Consider the following 24,464-nt stretch of genomic DNA (forward strand, 5'->3'; position numbering starts at 1 on the left):
TCTGGCGATCATTTCACTTTGATGAAATGATATACAATTCAAATTGTATACACCGATTTTAATTATAATAACTTGGCCTAGATACAAGTTGAGTTTAAACTAAATTGCTATTCATTTTTATTTAAAAGTAATAAACAACGTTATTTAGTGAACATGGCGTTATGAATAGCAATTGCTCTGTTGGCATATTCCATGATGCGCGCTAGCGCATCATGGAAAATATGCCAGCAGAGCAGTTGCTATTCATAACGCCATGTTCACTAAATAATCGTTGTTTATTACTTATATTTGCATTTTACCACTCGCAAATACCCTATATTAGCCTAGACCTGACATTTAGCTATTACATCAAAAGTAAACATTGAGACTGTAATGTATCTTTTTAATTCACATAGATTTGTTAACAGAATCAATGATATGTTATAACAGTAATTCCTTTAAAATGTTATCAAAAACATGTTTTAATATTACATGTAAATACGTCAATTTTAATCGAGTTGGAGAAAAACACATGATGTATCGTATAGTGGTTAAATCTATAACGTCATGGAAAAGTATATATAACGTTACACCTTTATGACGTCATAGTATACTGACAGAGCAATTGCGATTATAGAGAAATAATTTAATTCTGGTTGTAACGCGCTTTCTGATTGGCTAAAAAATTATTTTATATCGTATAAAGAATGTTGCCTACGTCATAGTAAGACTAACGTCAAAAATGTATTAATACGCCTGACGTTACGTTTGAATTTTGTACAATCTAATGTCATTTTAAAGGTCAAATGACCGTTTTTATCTACAATTAAGATTTAAAAAATTAAATTATAAGCAATGAATTCAATATTTATTTGTTTTATACGATATAAAAGGGTTTGAAACAGTTTACGCTTTTTTATAAACCGCTTCGCGGTTTATAAAGCGTAAACTGCCCCAAACCATTTTATATCGTATAAAACAAATAAATATTGAATTCATTCCTTAAATAATTGCAGCTCCTCCGTATGGGCTTACAGTGGGAAAGAACAATGGAAATGCAAATATAACGCCATGTTCACTAAATAACGTTGTTTATTTCTTAAATAACTGCAGTAGCTTTTCATACACTTTACATGCAAAAAATATTTGGAATGTAAATATATGAAATTGTTTAGCCAATCAAATGAAGCGTTACAATCAGATCTAAATTATATAATAGCGAACAAGATTTTTTAACATTGGACTTTTTTCGTCAAAAAAAAATGTCAGTGTGGTACTGCAGTGTGTGAGGTAAGTGTTGCTTCTTGCTTTTTGGACATACTCTGAAAATGTATCCTGTTTATTTTTGTTGCTGAGATTTTTTTTCTGAAGTGTGTATAGGAAGGCGGTATTAGGAAAGCTAGATTTACTTGGCATCATACCGGATATGGACTAAGTTTTTTTATTGTCTTCTTAGGTGTAGATTAGAAAAATATATCTTTTTTTTTATGACAAAACGAAATTGTCATCGTACAGTCCATCTACAGTAGTTTTTCCAGAATGCCCGGCCGTGAAGTGGAGCATGCGTATTCCGGAAATATAGACTATCGTAGTTGTTAGCGGTCGAGAGCGGTAGCAATGTATAAGTATTGTTTTTCTATGCATTTTTTTCATTTAAAAAAAATATTAGGCTGATGTATACAACGTTGTCTTTAATAAACGTCATTTAACGTCATTTGAAGTCATTGTCATTTAATGAGTAGACCAATTCTGAGTACGATCTAACCTGTCCACAGTTTCGAATTCCGGTCTGTTTCAATCATGATGACAAGTTCATTCCCAATCAAATATTGACCTATTAGATAAGACTGTGTAACCTCGTTGTCTCTCTGTGTGTTTTATTTTGATCTTATCTTGACGTTCTGGGTGAAGGTCATTCTACACAAAGTTAGATTTTGTTTATGATTGTATTCATAGAACGACTCTATGTGGCGTTATCTGTTTAGTTTTAATTGATAAGCCTTGATAGTAAATACTTTGGTTGTCTCAAAACATAGGTACGGAAGTCAGGGCTGTCAAAGACCTCGCTCGGTATCAGCATATAGGACGCTTGTTTGGGAATTCAGCAATGAATGCAGAACTGCCAGGGGTTTACTACAAAATAAAGACCTCACAAAACAGAGAAATGGGTAAAATTAAGGGATTAAGTGAAATGGGCTGACGTCTATCTTTGACGTCATCAGACAGCGTTCATCATCCCATGATGCAGTGACATTGTCTGACTTTATCCACAGATATTAATTCAAACTGATTGCTCAATGTAACTGTTAGGCAAATCTGATTTCAATCGCCGGAGATAACGCATAATACATGTTTTTGTTCCTCTATGTGCTGAAAAACTTTGCACATTTAATCAGAGCGCGCTGTAATTGATCGTTTGTTAGGAATGTACGTGATGTCCTGCAAGTCATCACAAAGTATGCCAAACTCTGTCGAAACGGGATAATCGGGCATTTTTGTCACAGTACTCCTAGCGCGGTATGCATTAAACATCAGCCTCGTCTCGGAGTTGTCGGGATAACAAGTGAGTATATTCTTTTGATTCCTTTGTGTCTTACGCCAGGGTGACTTTCTAATTTGTTCAAACAATGGGGCCGCATTGTTCCGCTCACGCGTAATTTATCAAACTTTCCAAAGTATTTCCACGACTTATGAGTTTTGGGCGTCATTATTCGCTATTGATGATATGTATCCTTTTAATTTGACTTCTATAATTCGAAAAAAAATTAAAGGCGTTTAGATAGAATTTCAAGTGTAAATATATGTCTCAGGTAAATAACAGGTAAGGGATTAGTGTGTACTTTTAAAAAACTTGGTTCAATTGAAAAATCTGAAATTAGAAATTTGATGTTTTAGATCGATAAAAAAATCAATTTCGATATTTGCAGATGTATTTTTTTTTTACATTCGTTGCAGTTTGAATAATAGAATTCCATACCCAGCTTATTAGTTATATATAAAAACACATTCAACAAGGGAAGGAAGTATGTTAAAAACACGACAGAGGAGGCTGAAAATAGATTCTCTTTTGCTGTTCGTTTCTGTCTTTGCTTGATCTGCCGCACTAATTATATCGCATGCACGCGCGTTGCAAAAATCTGCGTATTAATGTTAATTGATGTGGGTATATAAAATAGCGACCCGGAGTTCTACAATGAAGGCGATTTATTTCCACGCGCAGAATGGTATGGAATGGCTGTTTTCTCTAAGGCGAGCCAATTATTAACGATTAACTTTGGGCCGATATTTCCTTTTGAATAATGGAAACGAAGATGGAATTTCAATATTAGTATCGTAATTATAACGGGTGTTGCCCGTGTAAAGCAATACATGAGCCGTCATTTTCTGTGATAATAAGAAAGTTAATGATAGTGACAGACACTAGTACACGAGTGTTTGTATATAAACGGACGGGTCGAAACACTCACGTCTAATATCTGGATTTTTTTCAGGACTGACAATGGCGGGAATATACCTTGCGGTGTTGGTGCTGATTTCCATACCGGTGAAATCTAATGGGGACTCCGACCTCATTTCTAGAATTTCCAAGTTCCAGTTTCAACAGTCTCTGCTGAACAAAACGGGGAAACCCGTGATTAGGATCCCGCCGTTCGGAAGACTTCCAGTATTGATGCAGTATGTTCCGCAAGGAAAACAGTTAAAGGAAAAGAGGTTGAGAAGAAGACTAGGAAATGACTTTGACAAGTTCTGGATGTCTGTTGATGAACCAGCGGAGGAAAGCGAGGACATCAGTGTTATCGGCCCGAACTATGTCAGATTGCAGATATTACAAGATATCGAGAACTTTACCAAGTCCTACAAATTTCAGATTGAAAACACGACTGATATCGTGGACGAAACTGTGTCATTTTTCAGGAAAATGATGAGCTATGGATCTTGCAAGGTTAATTATAAGTGGGAGGATTTGAGCATTCTGTTTTGGCCCCGGTGGGTGAAGCAAGGTTCCTGTAATACTGAGGTGTCTTGCTCTTTCCCCTCGGGAATGTACTGTTCCGCGGCCAAGAGTAAAGTCATCAAGCTGCTGAAATGGACCTGCAAGAGGAAACGGAAAGGATCCAAACGGCAGAAAAAGAAAAACAAGCCTGAAGATCGACAGAAGAAGAACCGTTTTCCTGGCGTTAAATGCAGATGGAAGAAGGTACCGTTCCCTGTCACAGCTGAGTGCCTTTGCACGTGCTGACGGCGATGCTGTCAGTGTTTTGTGTAACAGTGCTTCCTGTGCTGACGACCAGCGGGATGCCGCATGAGGTCTGGTATGCGTTAATCGATTCTTAACAATTGTCAGGCCTCGGGAATGCTGCAAGAAATATGAAAATAAAATATACATTGAATTGTGTTCTACAAAGCACATGGCGAACTCGGAAGATAAGTCAGGATTGGCGTGTCAGAAGAAAACAGACTTAAATGACAGTGTATCTATACTGAAAGTATGTGTAATATACTGCAGAGACTCAAGCTTCTGAACTTTCTGTAAAACATGGATATCCACATACCAAAGTTTGGTGCATTTGGATGAAAGACAAATAATTGGGATTTTTGAGAGTATTTCAGTAGAGTTCCTCTGCGCTTAGATAAACAGTGTTACTTGTACCATGAAAAGGACATCTTATATTGATAATTGTTGGTAAATAGTTTCAGCGTAATTACAATTAAACAAATCAAATTCTCCTTTTGTGAGATAAATTAAATGCACAGTAATACAAGTCATATTTTTTACGAATTACTTTTTTGATGTGAAAACCCTTAAACTGTCCTCAACATTATATGATGCTTCTAGAAATATATTAATTTTTTTTGTTATGTTTTCGTCGTTATTTGTCTCGTAATAATTTATTAAAATTCAATAAAATGTGATTTTGAAATTTCACTTCAGTACAAAAGATCCAAGGTAAATAAAGCTTGGTCATGTGTTGTTTTAAAGTTTATTCACATGTAGGTTGTCCTTCAATTTAGATATATACAGTCCATTTTTGCGCTTTGCACAAATACCATTTAATGACTATTTTTCCAGAACTTCATTAAAAATTTAATGCAATGCATATAATTTAGCAAAAATTATGCATTGTAATATCTACAAATATATAATCACCTCTATACTTCATACTTTTGTCGGTTTGACAAAAATTACTGCAATCACAACTTAATTTAGATCCTATGCATAGGCGTCGGAAGCAAATTGAAAGTGGGGGGGCTAGACTAATCCTCAGAAATATTGAGAAAAAAGTAACTCCCAAAATCATGGAAATCCTAATCCGTGGGGGGGGGGGGGGGGGGGGGGGGGGGGTAGTATACCTATGCTTCAAAAAAAAAATTACTTACCCATATTTTTTTTTCTTCCAAAATCATGAAATTCCTAATCCGTGGGGGGGGGGGGGGGGGGGGGGGGGGGGCTACTATGCTTCTGAATCTAACTTCTCAATCTTTCAACGTAAATTTAGGAACAATAGTCTTTCCTGCGAGAAAAAGTGGGGGGGCTGAACCCTCTATCATGCTATGTTTCTAATGGTTAGGTATAACTTGGCAAAAAAAGTGGGGGGGCTAAGCCCCCCCTAGCCCCCCCGGTTCCGACGCCTATGCTATGTGTGGCAATTGAAGATGCATACATATACATGTATTGCTGTCTCCGCCTCAAGTTCCCCAACGCATGCGCATAGATCGTAAACAATTCAACATAACCTCTAGCGAGAGAAAGCCGAGCGTTGGAAGACTACAGATTTGGACAGATCTGGTTTTTAAAAGTATCATAGAAGAATAAGATAAAATATAAACGCGAAGATATATTAAGGTAAATAGTATGACCGCTGGTTATAAGGTAATTAGTAAGACCGCTGGATAAGTGTACACAACAAAGCAAAATACATGTAAAAACGAAATCATCAAGAATGGTAAATACAAGTTGCTGTCCTTTAAAAAAGGACTACAATACGTGGACCATTTGCATGTGTTTCCACGAAAACGTGAAAGCCTTACGATTATCAGAGATTCCACCGACTCTAGCCCTCTGCTTTTAACCACTTAATTTGTACGTTGCATTACGTATATGTGATAGAACAGGTTGCAGTTAAGAATTACTAGACCATGAACAACAATCTCTCTACTTTATATGTATGGAAACCCATAAGTGACTTTACCAAATAAATAACTTGAATATAACTGTATAATACGGAAACATACAGCAGCAATAATAAATTTATTCAAACAACCAATAATTAAAATAACTTGCAACCTGTTCTATCACAAACTTTAATATATTTATTTAACTTTATACATGTATATAAAGTTAAATTCAGTCGCACAGATCTATGACATTCATGCATAGACAAAGCTGAAATAAAACATGATATGTTCATTCTGGAATTTTCAATCAGTTACTCAGTTGTTTAAAACATACTTTATAACAAAATCTGTTGTGTTTTTTGAGATGGTAGCTTTTCTCGTAGATTGGATGAAGTTTAAGATAAAATCTGCCTTCTCCGTCCAATCTTTCTGCACTGTTACATTGGATTTTGTAATAAATTCACCTGAAGTCAACCATTTAGGTTTCTGCCTTACCCGTGATGATCTTCTCGGTACATCAGCCTCATTTGCATCATCCTCCTCAAATTCCTCTTCCTCAGATTCCTCTGGATCAGATGATTCTGAACTCTCATTTACAATCTCTGTTTCATCAGAAGCGCTTCAGGTGAATTTATTACAAAATCCAATATTGCTGCTGTATGTTTCCGTATTATACAGTTATATTCAAGTTATTTATTTGGTAAAGTCACTTATGGGTTTCCATACATATAAAGTAGAGAGATTGTTGTTCATGGTCTAGTAATTCTTAACTTTGGTTGGTTGGTTTTAAGGTTAAAGGTTGAATTCTTTGAAGGTAGAGTAATTTTGGGGTGTTTGATTTAATTTCTCCAGTGACTACTGTTGAGAGCGGTCTGATATATCTATATTATTATATTCAAGACAGACTTGGGACTAAGACCTAAAGTAAGAGAGTTTATTAACTTTATTAACTTGTGTGAAAGATAAATAAATTATTAATTAAAATAAAGGGTAAGAATGCTATTTATTAAAGTAATTATTTTATCAGTAATCAATTATTTATTTGGTTGATTTGTAGAGTCATTCCATAAGCAAGTAATTAATACAGCGATGTCAATGCATAAGTTCTGATACCATATATCTGGTAAGATCTATGTTTTGTGTGACTAACATATAAATGTATGTGGTGTCCAAATTGTCTAAACTTTGTCTATACTAATTTTGACCTTTATATCTAAAAGTCATAATTATGCATATATGTGATAAATTTACATATTGATTATTCTTAATAATAATGGTGAAATATGAACAATTGATTTGATTTTAATTTGATCTATTTTCCATTTCATTAAAGTAGTAAATGTGATTGAATTATGAAATGGAGCTATTGTACTTGATATATGTGTTTGTGTTGTCTTGTGATGTGTATGTTTATGTACGTTTGTGTATGTTTCAGAACTATATCTCATTCGATCATCACAATAAAATCTGTTACGATACACGTGTGCAGTATTTAAATCCCGTAACATATACATGTATGTATAGCCCTGACTTTTTATCTCAGAATTTAAAGGATTCATACTTCTAAAATAATTATGATTTATCTATGAATGAAGCTTGCATGTATAATATCAGGCATTTGGTGAGTTCTACTATTTGCACACACATTACGATTCGCACTACTTTGTTAACTATGCAGTGACAGCTTTGCGTAAATTAAAAATTTCATATTTTGAAGCATTTTTCTTGAGATTTAAACTTTTATACAGTGACATAATTATTCAATCATACTTAAATGCTTAAAAAATTTAATCGGGAAGCTCTCTAGCCTCGCCTACTATAAAAGTAGTGTAAGTTACATGTGTATTCGTAAAACAACAAAACATTGCAAATTATGCTATTTGATGCATATTGTCGGCATAACATTAACTTATTTCATAATACCGATAGTTCATATCACATGCCAATCATTTCTTTAAAAGGAATACTTTGTTTCTGTACTGTTTACCGACAACTTAACAATTACAGCGCCTTTGAACTTATGTGTGCATATGGCACGGAATCCCGACCCCGATTCAGATAAACGTGTGCTAGCCTGGTTCCCTGAGCTACCCGGAAAAAGAGTACCAATTAATTTCCCATAGAACTCAATGTTAACCTAAACACCCCTAGCTACTTTGCTATATTACTTACAGACATATCCTTGGTAAATTCTGAAAGTTCATTCCAAGCACTGACACAAAATCACAAGAAATATATATGGTCCCATGGCGTTTATAGGTCAAAATTGAACTTGTTTACAACTTACAGTGATCCGCAGCAAATTAACCCAAGTCTCTAAAATGACACCCACCTCCCACTTTAACCCCTCTAATTTCTTTACTCTCTGCAGTACTTCCTCATTTCATCATTTAATTTAAACACTGATAATTTTACCTTAAAATGATCATTATTTCAACAACTCATTCAGCCAATCACCTAAGCCCTACCTTTTTCTGCTCGGCTCAATCTTGTATTAACACTTCTCTGATGTCAACATCCGGTGCATTGGTACTCTCATTCCATTACGCACAGGAACCAGGCTAGCTCATGCGCAGGCTGAATTTTCCCCATAGCATCCGGTTTAACCTCGCTTATATATTTTCTGCGTGGACCTCAGGGTCCACGCAATTATCAAATTCTATAGTTATATGTATTAATTAATTTTAAAACAAAATGCAAACTACATTGTCACAGAAAAAGATATTTAATCTACAAGTGCCATCTATTGATATCATTTTATATTTAGACTATATTTTAAAACATGTAACTATAGATATTTCCCAGCAAAGCTTTATCGTGATTTTTTCTCGATAACAAATACGAAATTCTTAGCATGTTAGCTGTGGCAATTCATTTCTTATAAAGACTGGTGCATTTTTCAGTATACCACTATTGCAGTTTTTAAAAATCGCGAGATGTTAAAGAAATTCAAACTCCGTGTCAGCATACTTTTTTTTAATTCTGGAAAATCTTTACGACTCAATTGCAAGATTATTTTTGCAACAACAAAAATTCTGCCTAGATTTAACATCTATTTTTTTTTTATCAATCTTCTTTTTCATTCATGAAAGAAATAATCCAAACAAGGATAATAATCTGCGATGTTTCTTTAAACTTTAAGAACAATTATATACAAAAAGCTACACATCTACATGTAAAAGAATAATTTTGAAAAAAAAAATCGGACAACATATATAACAACAATATTAACAGCTCATAAACGAAACAAAAAACATACATAACAGATTGTAGATATACTGTAATAATAATGGAACCGTCGTTTAATAAGTTATGCACTGATCAAAAAAAAATTTGCAGGGGGGCCGGACTCCCCTGACAACCCCCTCCCCCCCCCCCCCTAGATCCGCGCATGTAAGTGCTTACGGGGGAGGTGAAGGGGAAGAGGTATTGGATTGATATGTATTAGAAGAGGAGGGCTTGACGCTGTGTTGGAGTTATTTACAATGTGTTCGGTTTTTTGTGATTTTGTAATGTTTTTGTTTACTTAAAATTCCAGCATTGTTTGACTGACGAGGCTTGCATCGTACGAATTCCTCTGTAGAAGATTACACAGTTTTTAAGTCTCATCATACAATAGCTTCCATTGGCTTTTTATATATGTGCATACCGCCGAATTGTCTCTGAACATCACTGCCTTTCACTCAGGTTCTCATATTTAAAAGTCCAGTAATTATCTGCGAATGCCAAGTTTACACTTTTTTGCAAATAATCGTAAATTTATATACACATCCAATCTTCTTCGTATATTTGATTGTGCTTTAAGGTGAATGCTACACCAAATATATTAGAGTATCATTTCTGAAGCATGCTTACGTTCATAGAAAGACGTATGCTCCTGATTGTTTTATACGATTTTTTTTTGTATTTTGGGGGAGAGGGGGGTGGCAAATTTGTTTTGGTTGCAAATAACAAACTGTAAAGTTTAAAATTTGCTGTGAACAAATTAATAAATCATGTCCAGTAATGTCAATAAGACGTCTTTTTCATTTTGATAAAAAAATATTCATAAAAATAAAAAGCAGCTTTTGTAAATACATCTCTCGAAATTTAATCATGGTCCCTTGAAGTTCGAGTTATCGAGATTCACATGTAATTTCAAATATACATCTTTTAAAATAGATGAACAATAAGAGTTATCTCCCGTTGATCAATAGACAGAATTGTTCAACGTGTCTTGTATGTCTCTGATTTATTCAAAAGTAATGTCCTTTGATGACTGCATCCTTTTAAAAAATCGTTTTACAATGTACACAAGTTTATAATTTAATGACTTGGAAAAAAATCACACTTTAACAACCAGAGCGTTCGATAAATTTGTAAACATTGTCAAATATATTTAATGACCGGCCCTCGGGGGTGGGGGCATATACATTAAAACAATAAATAAATATAAATATAATTATGACAACTCATAGCTGCAATAAGTGAAAAGATTGCCCGGATCCACATGTTACACTGTACATGTACATGTATGTACAAATGATTCATACAAAGAAAATTTAAATATGTATTAAAAAAAATTGAATGATAAACTGATATTGCATTCACTATTGTGTGTCATATCACGTAAAATGAGCACTCTTGAAACGTGAAATTTTAAACGTAAATCTTTCGTGATTTTTTCATGCTAGATTCCACAAAATCTCATCATGTGTACTTAGGCTCGGCGGTCAACAAATTGACCATCAAATCTGCCTTACATTTTCAAAAAAAAAAAGGTTTAGCTATAAAACTATTATTTATTAAAGAAATATTCCAAAAATCTTATTTCTAAAATTTGAATCTTTTTATCTATATATGGCTTTACAGAGCTTTTCATTTCAAGGAGATTAAAAGCGTCTAAAAATGGCCATCCAGCCATCTTAACATCAAATCACTTCTCGTTAATTATCTCACCTGAGATTCCAAAGTGGTTTTTTCTGATAAAATTCATGATCACTTACGGTAAAATATTTAAAATTATAAAGTACTGATTAAAAGCTAAAATGTAAGACAGTTAAGATATAGCTAGAGAGAGAGAGAGAGAGAGTGTTTGTGTGTGTTTGCCAATTTGATTCAAAAACATATAAAGGGGAGCAACCCGTACAACCTTATTGTCACGGATAAGATAATCAATTCACATGTACTTTATAGATGGTCAAACAATAGATTACTCTGGATTTATAGTTTACACGTCGGTTATACATCAGCTAAAAAACGTGTATTTTGTCTTTATAATCTGTACCATTCGTTTGCTTAGTTCTGCAGGGGTGGTATTTCAATAGAAAACAATTAAAACCAATGTTTTGAAATCGGAGAGTACCATTTAAATGCGATCTCACTCGGTGTAGTATAAAATGTGCAGTACGATCAGAGGGCCCGGGTAAAGCAGGATATCCTAGCTGGGCGATAACATCTCCCACACCTGCACAGCAGATACATCTCTGTTCCCTGGTTAAGCTGTTCGGGGTTGTCAAACAAGGAATTCTAAAGCATTCATAATGCTACGACAGTTCGCCTTTTGGAGGACAACATTTACTCGACTTCAAATGGACTTCTGGGTGTCTTTTCCCATAATCAAATTCTTGAAATGAAGGTCTAAAAATGCAGTAATTATCAGCGAAGATTACGTTCTGGGTCATCTCCTGATCATTGCTTTGATGCGGTGGGATATTTCTGGAATTCCGATCAGGAAAATCAACGTTGTATATAAAAGATAAAAATTTTGAAATTACACTGAGTATAAAGAAATGGACCGATTTTCCACCCATCTCTCCACCAGAATGTAGAACTTGGGCATTATTCAGAGCAAGGCTGGACGTATAACATGTATAATTTGCACACATCAAATTTCAGACACAATGAATTTGTCTTTCCATTCAATACTAACTACGGGTCCGCACGCTAGATTTTGTCAATGAAATGGCGACCCTGTTTCACGGATGTCTCTACACGACCACCGAATCCGTAAAGAACATAAATGACAACATCTTTTACAACTTGTCTGTAAAGATTACAGATCTACAAGCATCAGTTGACAGAAACATCGAACCTTAACATCGCGCGGTGCACTATCTCCATTCACGACCTCCATTCCACGGCTCGGAGTCGTCCGAGCATTTCCGGTGAATCCATGCACTGCGTCAGTAACAGACTCATTAATTAGAGACGAGGGCATTTAATACCAATTAATAATCTTACTCATTTTGTAAATTAAGGTAGGTTATAGAGATCGCTGGTTTATAGCGGACACCGCGGCAGTGCATCATTAGCGGCTGTCATCCACACACCAATTTACAACGCCTCACATTGATAAGACTAAATGACTTTATCTTGGTGTTCAGAAACAATAAATAAAAGTGAATGTCTGAATCATTTATTTCATGACGGGTAACTGTCGGGATTCCAAACCTACCGCAAGAAAATGAAATTGAAATCTGCCTGTAACAAAACACAGAAAATATACTATGCATAACGTTACACGGTAACAATAACAGTCCGCACTTTGGTGACGTCACTAGCGGTCCGCACTTTAGTGACGTCACTAGCTGACCGCACTTCGGTGACGTCATTAGCGGTCCGTACTTTGGTGACGTCATTAGCATTTGGCACTTTAGTGACGTCACTAACGGTCCGCACTTCGGTAAAGCTAGCAGATCATAGAAGGCGGTCGTTACAGCAGTATTTGTGGGTGCGCTTCAAGGCCGTATACCCTGAGAAGCCTGGGTTTGAGTCTCTCACTAAACAGTCGCTGTATCTGTCTGCGGGGTGTCGGCGCTTCGTACATTCCTCTACTTGATAGTTTATCTACAGGACCAATCTGGGCACCACCCGAACATTCAAGGGTAACATGTAAGCGAGGCCGGCGGATAGGACTGGGATCAATCTATCGCTACTGACTTTTATAGGCCGGTAATACGACTAAGAGGAAAGAGAGCGCGCAGCCAAATTATTTCACCTACAACACCCAGGTATGAATTTAACACGGGAGGAAAAACTTCAGTTAATTACCATCAGAACGCCAAAGCTCTCATTATTAATCTGCAGAAAAGTAATAGGTCTGCACTTTACAGATAAAATCCATAAAAATTAGATAAATGAGTTCGTTGGTAGTAAAGTTTATAGGATAAGCATTTCTGATATGCGAAGTTGGTGATGAGGCGTGGAAGCCAAGTCGCCCCTCGGTCTCTCGTCGCTTCACCCACACGCCTATCTGAGATGAGCTGCCAAAAGATTTGTATTTTAATCAAAGTGAGCCTTCAGAGTATAACCCATCAGTCAAAGCCTGCATGTAAAAAAAGAAGAAAAAGAAACCTTGAATTAAAACCCCACATCACGGTTTGTGTATCCGCTCAAGTAGTGTTATTTTTTTTACGAAGGTCCTTGAAAAAGAACAATGTTCCTGGAGATACTGTGACTGTTTTACGTGCTTCAGGATGTTTGTATCAAACGGTGTTTCATCGCTCAGATTTAGACTTTCTAAGGTTCCAGAGCTTGTCAGCACACACGGAAAGTGCGAGTCCACTTAAAAAATTAAGTCAGAGGGGAAACAAAGATAGAGCTATCAAGAGGTGTAGCCAGAAATAGCGACTGAACAACGCTGCTAACGTCGCCGCGGCCCGCCTCCGATTCCAAAATTATCCTCAAGTATTTCACTGACTAACTGTACGAAATTCAAGTCATTGAACTCTTTTTGTCAAATTTGTTCTTGGGAAATAAAAAAAAAATTATTAAGATCATGCAAATATTTTGTATGTAATTTAACACCATTAATGACAGGGATCACTGTCTTAATCACGGACCAGAAAAATACTTCCCGCAGTTTTACTTGGTGAACAACCCCGGAAATGTTTGGAGACTCGGCAGTGATTGTTATATTCAAACTCGACTTCACACAAAAAAAGAAGCGTTTGTTTTGTGCTGACAGAAAGTAAATGTAGTGTAGATAAGGAATGACAAAAATAATTTCAACAACCCGATTCTGTATACTTATTTTTCACGAAGATAGTCTCGTTTAGACATCCGTATCGTAAACCGTGCCACTGGAGAGTTCATTCATGAATAACGCGCAAAGTGGGCCGAGGGTATGATTACGGAAATGGTTCTAAACTTGAATTGTTTGGAATTTTATCACCCGCACATCTCACAAACCTGGTATATAATACTAGACACAAAATACAAGTCGATGATTGAATTATTAATATTAATTAATAAGCGATCATTGGCGATGATAGACTGCGTTCGGTACGGACTTCCACGCGCTAACGCCGAGGGGTGGGTTTATCGGGCATCTCGACCCATCAGAGGGGTGCTCCCACAAAGGCCCAGACTTTAGCCTCTTTGTGATGATCGATGATAGGTCATTCATAAATAAAACAATATAGTTTTTATATCCTTTGATTGGACTTTATCAGTGCCTCGCCTGCCTGTTGGTCCCCTTTATACAGTAGTTTGTGGCCGTGAACAGGTCCCCATTACATATCAACAGCCTAACACCCCCTTGGTATAGTTCCTCTACTGTATGTGGGTTATCAGGACTACAGAGAAACAGGACCAGTATTTGTTAACGCCATCAGGACCGCGGACCAGCTAGAGTACAGGGAACCTTGTTTGACCATGACAATACAAAGTCTCAAATTGTTTACATCTGAGCCAGAACTTGCGTCTCACGATGACTTTAATAAATTCTTTTAAATCCCTCCTTAATTAGGAAGAATGTGATCCCCATTAATAAAACGGTAATTAATATCAGACTACAGACCAGATCGTATGGTGTACAGGGATGCAATACAAACAAATGGTAAAGGACTTAACGCTCATTCAGACAAGAGAACAAAAACAGTACATGTAGGATTTAGAACGATCAAATAGCTCCTAGTCATAATGTACACGGCTCAAAACGGCACATATCGCTGCATGTAATTTTCATTGTAAAGCTTAATTAATAAACAAACGATAATAATCTGTTGTTGAATCATGGTGATCTGCAGTTCTGGCCTTTTTTAAGTGTGTATGATGTATGAACGTACGTCAAACGGACAGTGACGTCATGTCGATAGACCGGACGTCTGTTGAGTGAAATTTTAGTTATATTCATAGAATAAGATTTTTAAATTATTTATTTTACCACTCTTAATGATCATGTTTAGTTTGAGATAAGCTTTTTGCTCAGACGAGCGGAGTTAAAACCCATATGCACCAAACTTGATCAAAAGAGAGTTTTAGTAAAGAGGGTCAGATAATACTTCATCTGTTTCGTAAATTTAGAAGAGAAGTTGGGGGGAAAATCTGCCGGAATTACGCGTGCGTATCGAGTCGACTTTTAGCTGTAACCTATCCGAATGAGTAAGGCGTTCTTGTAATGCCGTTGTTTTGACGCTTTTTTGTGTAAAAATCGTCGGGATAGGAGTTAATGAAGTTATTTTCAAACGAAATAAGTTGGGAACGGAATAGAAAAAAATCGCAACTATGCAAAAGAAACGACTTGCAGTAAAACGTGCGATACGAACATCTATTTCACTCTACCGGGAGTCTAATGAAAATTACAGATAATTAACTACGACTAGGGCCACCCAAAGGAGCTGGTATTTGCTCGCACTTTCTGAAAGAATTTCTGAAATGCCATAATGTCCACGGTATTTGAATTGAATTAGCATCTTCATGATATATCCCGTTGAATGAGTTAATTTTCTGCGTTTTGCCAAATTCATTTCAAGGTGCACTTTCTCAAGATTTTTTCGTCAATATGAACTGTAAATGCTATTTGTTCAAAGCCTCTTTGAAGAAAAGGTAGAAAATTGAAAATAAAACGTTTCATCAGTCAGGAAAGGCGCCGTAATTTTCTTGAAACATACAGTCTAACTTTACATTTGCTGCCCCGAGTCTCAATAGGGACCACAGGTAATTAGGGGAGAGCTGAGAGCTGAAAAATGACACCTCAACGGAGCGTGTCGTCACTTGGGATGTTCATTACACCCCAAAATAAAGATATCGCAGCCACTTCTTATTCTTCCAACATCAACGCGAGTCTTAATGGAGTACCACTTGAAAAAAGACGATTAAAAATTTTAACAGGGTCGCACCTCCCAATTGATTGAGGCTGAATAGAAGCTTTGAAGTCCTTTACTTTTCACACCATTACGAGAGAAAGGTCGCACTGTGGCTCAATCCAAGTGCCTGCTACTGGTCATTAGCAGAGCATGATGCGGCCTATCGCTGCCTGCGCCTGCGCTAGGCTCGGACCGACCCGCGCTGCTGTTCGTTGACAATCTCTAGCGCCACCTGGCGAGGGCGCGTTCAGTTGCTCGAACCCTGTTATTTGGATGGCGTCCCGCTGCCTCCGCGGTTGGAGGCAGGCTTCGGCATTCATTTTGTGTGGTCCAAAGATGGGTATAGTCTAACCATTGTACAGGGTTGAAGTTTGAAGTTCTCATAACTCAAGTCTGCCGTCTAGGTGGCGCGTTTTTTTCTTCGGGATATCGTGCGCAGTAATGCCATTTATATTGATACCTGGTATTTAATTTACAACAGTGTTTGACTTCATTTTGAAGACATAAAAGTTTATGTGTAATGATATGTGTTATATGCAGATTAAAGGTGACACGGGGCGGTGGTCTCTGGCACTTCTCCTCACTTCTTGACGTTGCTTTCAGTAGACGAGACTTCGGGAGGAAATAAATGCTCCAATTTACATGATAGACATCTTGATCGCTGAACGTTATCGACCAATTTTAATGCATTGAATTCTTTATGTCTTGATTGAGATCATTGTATGCAGAAGTTGAGTTCCTCCACCAGTTGAGATGCGCTGAGAGCTTCGTACTCCCTTACGCTGTATGCTCACACTGCAGCGAGGTTGTTTCAGCGACTCAGTCGGAGCAAGGTTGAGACTAATCGAACAATGGCTTAACTGTTACAGACAAAACTCAAGAGAAAACAGTTTAATCAAGGAAACAAATCTATCGACTTTGATCCTGTGCTTAAAATGCTTGAATTCAACAAAGAAGATTGAGTCATGAACCGGAACTCTTAAAATCAGTGTCATCCATTTTTTAAAATTTCAATGATCATATCCGACTTATTTGGTCTAAAATTTGTCTTCCGTGATCAAAACCGCCTCTGTTTTTTCAGCAACAACGCTAATTCTTTTTAGGACCAGGGTATAATGGAAAGGCTAGCCTATCTGATTTTGGAAAGAACTTTTCCCCTCAATACTGTCCCTTTAAAACGTTATGAGAACCCCAAAACGACAAATCAATTATTGTTTCCAGATTCCGCACAATCTTGTAAATCTAACGATTTTTGTCACAGCACACATAAAGCTAGTGGTCTATAGCGCCAAACATCTTTGACTCAATCAAAAGGACATCCCTAGATGGATAATTCTCATGTGATACGTGTTAGGGAAGAAAGATTAAACCAGTCTGGCAGTCATGGAGGTAATTTGGCGGGACGGCGAGAGTAAAAAGCGCGCCAAAAGTCGTTCACATATCAAACATAAGGGCGCCGAAACGTGGCTTCACGGAACGGAAATTTCAGAGAACACGTCTGTCCATATTTCTTACAAACAGAACTGAGTGACGTGATGTCTGGGCTTTTATTGCCTAATTTTGGTCCGTATTTACATGTGTACACATTAAGGCTCCTACGATGTATGAACAGGCGTCTATCGCTTACTCAGGCCTGGGTCTATCACCCTGGACTGCTCGCTCTCAATCACTGTGACGCCGGCCATCACGTAATACCCAATCAATTCATAGATAAGTTCAAAACTGTTAAACTTCTACACTCCTCTGTCGCGGCCCATGCTTACAGAGCACTGCGATCGCTCTAATACCGATAACTAAAATTTGCCTGATTTTTTATCAAAGAAAATTGCTTATTCTTGAATAATTTCCGTAATATGTCTAGCTGAAATACAATATATAGGCCCTGAGATATAATACAGAGACTCGCGAAAATCCCATACTTTCCTGCCTATTGTGAGAGACGCTCTCCATAAGCCTATCCTGCTTTTATGAATGAAATATTACAACTGCACACCAAAATATGATCAATATGGATAAATAGTGTAAAGGGAAAGACAGAAACCTGAATCAAATACCTCTGCCGCTACCTACAGACAAAGCCGCCACTCGGAGAGTAACGGTTATATCACGGCAATTAATTATAAGCGGACGCCCCTCATTAGAATTTAATCGACAATATAGATAAGGAACATCACAAAATGAAAGGAAATTACGTTTATTAAACGCGCGAGGAAGTTCGCAGAAAGTGAAGATTAAGCAATAAGACAACAGGCGCTGCTCTGGACTTAATTAGGGTTTACTCAACGATAAACCCCCAAATCTTCAATCAAATTTTCCGTAATCCCAAACAGGAGGTGCCGCAAAACCAAAGATACCAAAAACCATAGTAATTGAGAGAGAGAGAGAGAGAGAGAGAGAGAGAGAGAGAGAGAGAGAGAGAGAGAGAGAGAGAGAGAGAGAGAGAGAGAGAGAGAGAGAGAGATTACATGCATTTGTTCTTGTTTACTGAACAAATTTAATTATGTCAAAAACATAAACTTAATTTTGCAGCAGTAATAACAATACATGTAATTTTTAATGTATATATAAGTGCAACTTTAAATATAGTCTGTTTGTTTGTTTTTTGGTGTTTTTTTTTTTTTTTGCAATATTCTTTTTGTTACATAATAAGAAGTCTCGGAGTCTTTCCGACACGTAGAAAATGTTTCCGAGCTATGCCGGAAAGGCCCGATGTGTAACAGCGAGAGTCTGGTATATTTATTCGTGCTCATAATTTGTTTATTCCCAACAACAGAGGCCGTTTTGACAGTACCGAACCAATTTGATTTCACTGCAGCACGTATCTAAATTCAATATGATTTTTTCTTTCGGGCTTCGAATCTATCTTATCATGAGCACATGAAAGAAACAAGTTTTCTTATATGTTGAAATCATTGAATGAGAACGTATTGTAAGGGCTGTAGATCTCAGCATTATATTAACAGTTCAATACTTTTATCACAAAACATTAAATTGTTTAATAAGTTGACAGCACACCTGTCAATCTCACAGGTAAAGTGACAGAAGTGTTCTAATTCAAAAGTATTAATAGGCTCCCTCCATTGATCTCCGTGGAATTATCGAGGTATTTCGCTCTTCATTCCGTCTAGTGAGGGACGTTAAACGCCTGAGTGTCTCATTCAGATAGCAAGAACAAACTGATACAGGGCCATCAATCGCTCGTCACCGGTCCAGCTTAAAAGTCCCAACCACTAATATACAGAGGCATCGCTTTTCTGGGGCCGATATATCATAACCAGCAAATGACGAAAAAATGAAGATGAAGAATCTATACTATTGAAAGGCCGTCAGTTTAAGCGCAACCTGTATCTTGTTAGACATGATTAATGGAATTTCCATCGCAGAAATCCTTTTGAAATTTTCCTCTCATTAGAGAAACTGTTGGGGTTATCGTGTTCACCGACACGTTAGTGTTTACAGGGAGTAGCTGATCCAATATCCAGAGGACTTAATGATTTGAACAGACTGCCCGTCCAAACATAGTCTGTCTTTATGTGAAATATGTGGACGTTGAAACAAAGGCGGATAAAATATAGAAACAAAAAACCTCGCAATTTTTCGTTGAAATAAGCAGAGAAATACCTGTCATTTAAATCGAGTTTTAATTAAACCTGTCTTTTGAAGTCACAACAAAACAAATGTATTTAATGCTAGATTCGTCTATTTTTACTGCGCCGTGCTAATTTTGTTGAAGTAAATGTCAGATTTCCTAAGATTTTTTTACACGACAGAAATTTCTGACAAAGCCGTTTTTCGTTGATAATTACCGACAGTTAAGTGTTTGTTGCAGTACACTCATAACTATAGGTGCGCATCTTACGAAAATAAAAACTGAAAATTCCATCAACCCCGCCCAGGTTGTTGTGAAGTCTACTTAAGCAAACAAATCTCAAAACACTGAAGCCCACAAATTCAAAACTTAATTATGCAGGCATATCTGTACAAAATTGATAACGTATAACGTGATGTAACACATACCTAAAAAGTACATGTATTTAGCTTAAGGTTTAAGTAAGCAGGTCCAATCTTTGATTTTTTGTCTAATTGAGGTGTACTACCATTATAGCTTAAGTTTAAATGAAAGCAACTATTGATCTAGATGTATAACAACTAAAAACTATATAGCTAAAGAGATTTTTTATTAATAAAAGATAAAGTGTAAAGTAGAACCTATAAAGTTATCTAACAATTCAAATGTAAATTGAAATAGGTAAGTAAATGTAACTGTAACAGTTTACATGTAAAGTAATGCAGATAAAGCTATGTAACTTTAACAAATTAAGTGCAATTTAAAAAATAAAGAAGATAAAGTGTAAGGTAGAACCGATAAAGTTATCTAACAATTCAAATGTAAATTGAAATAGTTAAGTAAATGTAACTGTAAGGTTTACATGTAAAGTAATGCAGATAAAGCTACGTAACTTTAACAAATTAAGTGTAATTTTAAAAAGGGTACGGTTATGTAACGGTGACGGTTGATTTGTAGAGTACAGCAAGTAAAGTTATTTAATTGTATTGGATATATTGTAAAGTAAGGCATGTAAAGCCATGTAACTGTAACGAATATATTGTAAAGTAAAGCATGTAAAGTCGTGTAACTGTAACGATTATATTGTAAAATAAAGCATGTAAAGTTGTGTAGCTGTAACGAATATATTGTAAAGTAAAGCATGTAAAGTGTTGTTTCTGTAAAGGTTAATTGTAGATAAAACATGCAAATTTATAACTGTAACGGTTACATTTTAACGTAAACAATGTACAGTTATGTAACCGTAGCGGTCATATTGTAAAGTAAAGCTTGTAAAGTTATGTAACTGTAAGTAACGTTTAAGTAACGTTTAAGTGTAAATTAAAGCAAGTTTACATGTATTAATGTATCTTTCTTTTTTTTTTAAATTTAAACATATTTTTTTTACAACATTTCATTGATAATAAAGAGAATGAAATAAATGCTTTCGGGCCAAAATAGAAAAAAATCCTTTTGTTTCCCTAAACGCGACCGACCCAATTAAATTCCGCCGACTGATTTTTTTTTACCACAATATAGCTTTTTTTTTAAAATCTAATTATACCCGAAGTTTGAGAAATTAATTGATACTTAGTAGTCATGTCAAGAATTATTAAAATGATATTTGAATTTATGCTGACATGTATATATATACTTCAACATTGAGATTATTATGAATCTAGTCATGCACATCTAGTCATTGAAACAAACAAGTTTAAATTTAAAATATTAAATAATATTAAATAGTATTGTGAACTTGAAATTAAATTGTTAAATTTGTTTTCCATTCCATTGGTACATGAATAATAAAAGAATTTGTTTTACAATTGGTCATGTTGTTTAGTTTTGTGTTCAATTAAGGAATTGATTCATTTTTTTATATTAATAATATAATGTATTTTCATTCTCTGTCCTGGAAGCCACCCAACTTTAAATCTAGGAGGGTCGGGTTAGGGGAAACAAATATATTTTTAATGATATATAGCCTTGACATTTAACTTTACTTCTCAAAACCGTTGTAAAATCAGTTTAGAAAAATCTAAAAAGAAATATTTACATTTATACGGTATCATGCGAATTATAACTGAACTATTCGACTTCTTTACATGACTTCAGAGAAACTGCATCCTTTGCGTTTTATGAAATTCATACTTTTAAATACACCATTTTGTACTTTCAAATACACCATTTTTTATTGATTATAAAATCTAAATCATAGAATTTTCTGAAATAAAATCAGTCATGACATCTGTTACTCTATAATGCGATTTTCTTACTTTACATACTATATAAGGTAGATTTATATTCTTATACGTACACATTTTCAGGCAACAGAAGTGTTTATAAAGAATAACATCGCATTTCTGTTGCGTATATAAATTAAAAAGGTAGTTCAAATTTGCCAGCGCTGTGTGTGATGGAACATGTAAGGAGATTCATTAATCTACAAAATTTACATTGTACGTGTATATATAAGAACAACATTTTTGTAAAAAATTCGGGATAAGTCTTCCCGTTATCACGTGCAACGTGATCGATATTAACGTGATCGATATTAACGTGATCGATATTAACGTGATCGATATTAAGGAACAACTTCAATTACAGGAGGCACTTCGCGAATTCCCGGTCTCCCTGGAACCAGCGGGGGGGGGGGGGGTCCGGGCCAGCGTGTTTACCCCGGGGACAGGAAGGCGTGGGTGATAGGTGACCACGGCTCGGACCCAGGCACACAGCGCTGTTCCCCGTCACGACCTCTCACAAGAATGCGACCCCCTGGGCCGGAGTGTTTTTGTGATTATTGTTGGGGTTCTTCAGCTATTTGATAACCAAGCATAATGCACCTGAAAACAGAAGCACATAACGGAAAGATAAGGTCCCTTTGAGAATATCGACTTTGATTACTTTTACCTGCCCCTTCCGCGCCTTTGACATGGGAATGAATTGCCTCTTCATATCCCTCTCAGCTCAGAGGTGTTAGCGTATTACCTCTTACAAGATAATTTTATCGATTGCGGTTCATAATCATTCAATGGCATCTTAGAAGCGTGTAAATATGTCGATAAAATTATAATGGGACGATACGAATAAACAATATTTTTCTTCTATTCCCGGCTACCTGAACGACTCAGTTTTTACCTTTCCTACTGAGTTGAGTTTCCGACTTTTTCTATGAGGACAGACGCCTGTCGATTGTGACTGCCATCAGCTCTTCAGCTCTTCACTCGGCGTTATGTGTTCTACCTTACAGGAGCTTTGTTCTGGAACATAATAAACAGTGGATTAAGACGGTTAAGGGCCGAGATAGGGGGCAAGAAATATTCAAAGTATTTCTTGTGTACGTCAAGTTGAGTATTCCTGATATCATACCTTACAACAACTTTAACATACAAACTACTGCCATAGTAAACGTTTACACTCCTGTTTTTGTCGAAAACAAAACCGCTATGGTAGTTCTGTTAGACGAAAAAATGATTCAATATTAAAATTTTGGTGTTGTTTTTTTTTACCCCTTTGATTATGGAAATTTTATACGGTATTTGATAAATAACAAAACAAACGGAAATGTAGCTTTAGGAAAGTAAGAGTAGAGCAAGTTCCAGGATTCTGTATGAATGCACAGACGACTTAAAAGATGGCGAGCAGCTAAGTGGAATGGCACGCCGTTAGTCCCTCCGCCCCGCCTGTCATGACGCGCCAAGAAATATATTGTCGAAAAAAACATTCCAACTAGTTACCCTGTCACTTCCGTTTGTTATTCGTGCAATTAATCATTACACAATTAACGAAAATGCAAGACAACCTGGAGCCGGCTCTATGGAACAATGGCGGTTTTTTGCAACCTTTCCGATCGGCTGCTACCAAGAACTGTTCAAGAATGAAAACTTGCTCAAAAACTGACCAATGGCATAAGATGCTTGTGAGTGACGTCATTGATATGTAACACATCATGCAAACTCCCACACCAAAAATTCTGAGACCTTCAGGGAAGAATAGTTAGCGTCGGTGGTGCAATAAATTTCACGAAGTTGAGGGATAATTTCTTGGAAAGTACACTGATGCAAATATGCATAATTGTGCACTTTTAGGTATTCTGAAGAAAAAAATGCAACCTCAAAATTTTCAATATCATTATGTATTCAAATGTACAAAATAAAAATAAACAGGTAATGTATTGAAATTCCTTTATTCGTGTCAACAACATGACACAATGCAATGCATGTTGAGCAGTTCTGAGCGAGTTTATATGCATGCATGGTCAGTACTATACGAACAGACTGCGATCAGCGTTGTTAAAATCTCTGGAGACAGCCGAATGCCTTGTCGCGGTTTTAAGTATTGTATTCTTAATTATAGCTACTAAAATAGATGCACTTTGCTGTCAATTTAGATAGACATTTAGCTAAAAGTTTGAACAAGCTGTTAGTCGGTTCATCAACAAGAATCCGTGTTTTTAGTACAAAATAAAATTATATACTTATAGCTTCTTATACATTTACTTAAACGTAGATTAAGCTAAATATTTGGACAAGCTACAAAAATCGCACTTAGTGTATATAAATATAAAATAGTATGCTTTTTGTGCTCAACGAATTAAATGAGCCAAGAAATCATTGCCTGGACTTAGTCTGTCTTTTCTTTTCTAGTTAACCCAGGGTACCACTTCATCATTCTCTGGTAGAGCCATTTGTCAGATTGTTTTGCAATTTGGTGGTGCCACACACGGAATCTGATTTCCCGCACTTATTCAC

The 24,464-nt window shown here is 36.2% G+C and overlaps 1 protein-coding gene and 1 long non-coding RNA gene across 4 annotated transcripts; both read left to right on the top strand.

Moving 5' to 3' along the window:
* The first annotated feature begins 2,148 nt into the window (after positions 1-2,148).
* On the top strand, positions 2,149-4,893 carry LOC128166404 (noggin-2-like). 2 transcript variants are annotated; one of them, XM_052831547.1, is made up of 2 exons: positions 2,149-2,542; positions 3,471-4,893. In XM_052831547.1, exon 2 carries the CDS (start codon positions 3,479-3,481, stop codon positions 4,217-4,219), a length of 741 nt encoding a protein of 246 aa, XP_052687507.1. In that variant the 5' UTR covers positions 2,149-2,542; positions 3,471-3,478; the 3' UTR covers positions 4,220-4,893. The 2 variants fall into 2 exon arrangements, with proteins under 2 accessions (XP_052687507.1, XP_052687506.1); XM_052831546.1 differs by lacking the exon at positions 2,149-2,542 and adding an exon at positions 3,096-3,203.
* Positions 4,894-6,752: 1,859 nt separating this feature from the next.
* LOC128168032 (uncharacterized) lies at positions 6,753-7,576 on the top strand. Of its 2 annotated transcripts, XR_008241288.1 has the most exons (3): positions 6,753-7,020; positions 7,154-7,219; positions 7,532-7,576. It is a non-coding gene; the product is annotated as an uncharacterized LOC128168032 (long non-coding RNA). The 2 variants fall into 2 exon arrangements; XR_008241287.1 differs by having other exon boundaries at positions 7,154-7,576.
* The last annotated feature ends 16,888 nt before the right edge of the window (positions 7,577-24,464 follow it).

Source organism: Crassostrea angulata, chromosome 10, assembly GCF_025612915.1.
Source record: "Crassostrea angulata isolate pt1a10 chromosome 10, ASM2561291v2, whole genome shotgun sequence".
Taxonomy (NCBI): domain Eukaryota; kingdom Metazoa; phylum Mollusca; class Bivalvia; order Ostreida; family Ostreidae; genus Magallana; species Magallana angulata.

What these genes read in the sequence shown, in the direction of transcription:
- LOC128166404 (XM_052831546.1), top strand. Translation starts at nt 3,137, where the DNA reads ATGTGGGTATATAAAATAGCGACCCGGAGTTCTACAATGAAGGCGATT. An exon ending in TTATTTCCACGCGCAGAATG is followed by an intron (nt 3,204 to 3,470) that starts GTATGGAATGGC and finishes GATTTTTTTCAG; the next exon opens with GACTGACAATGGCGGGAATA.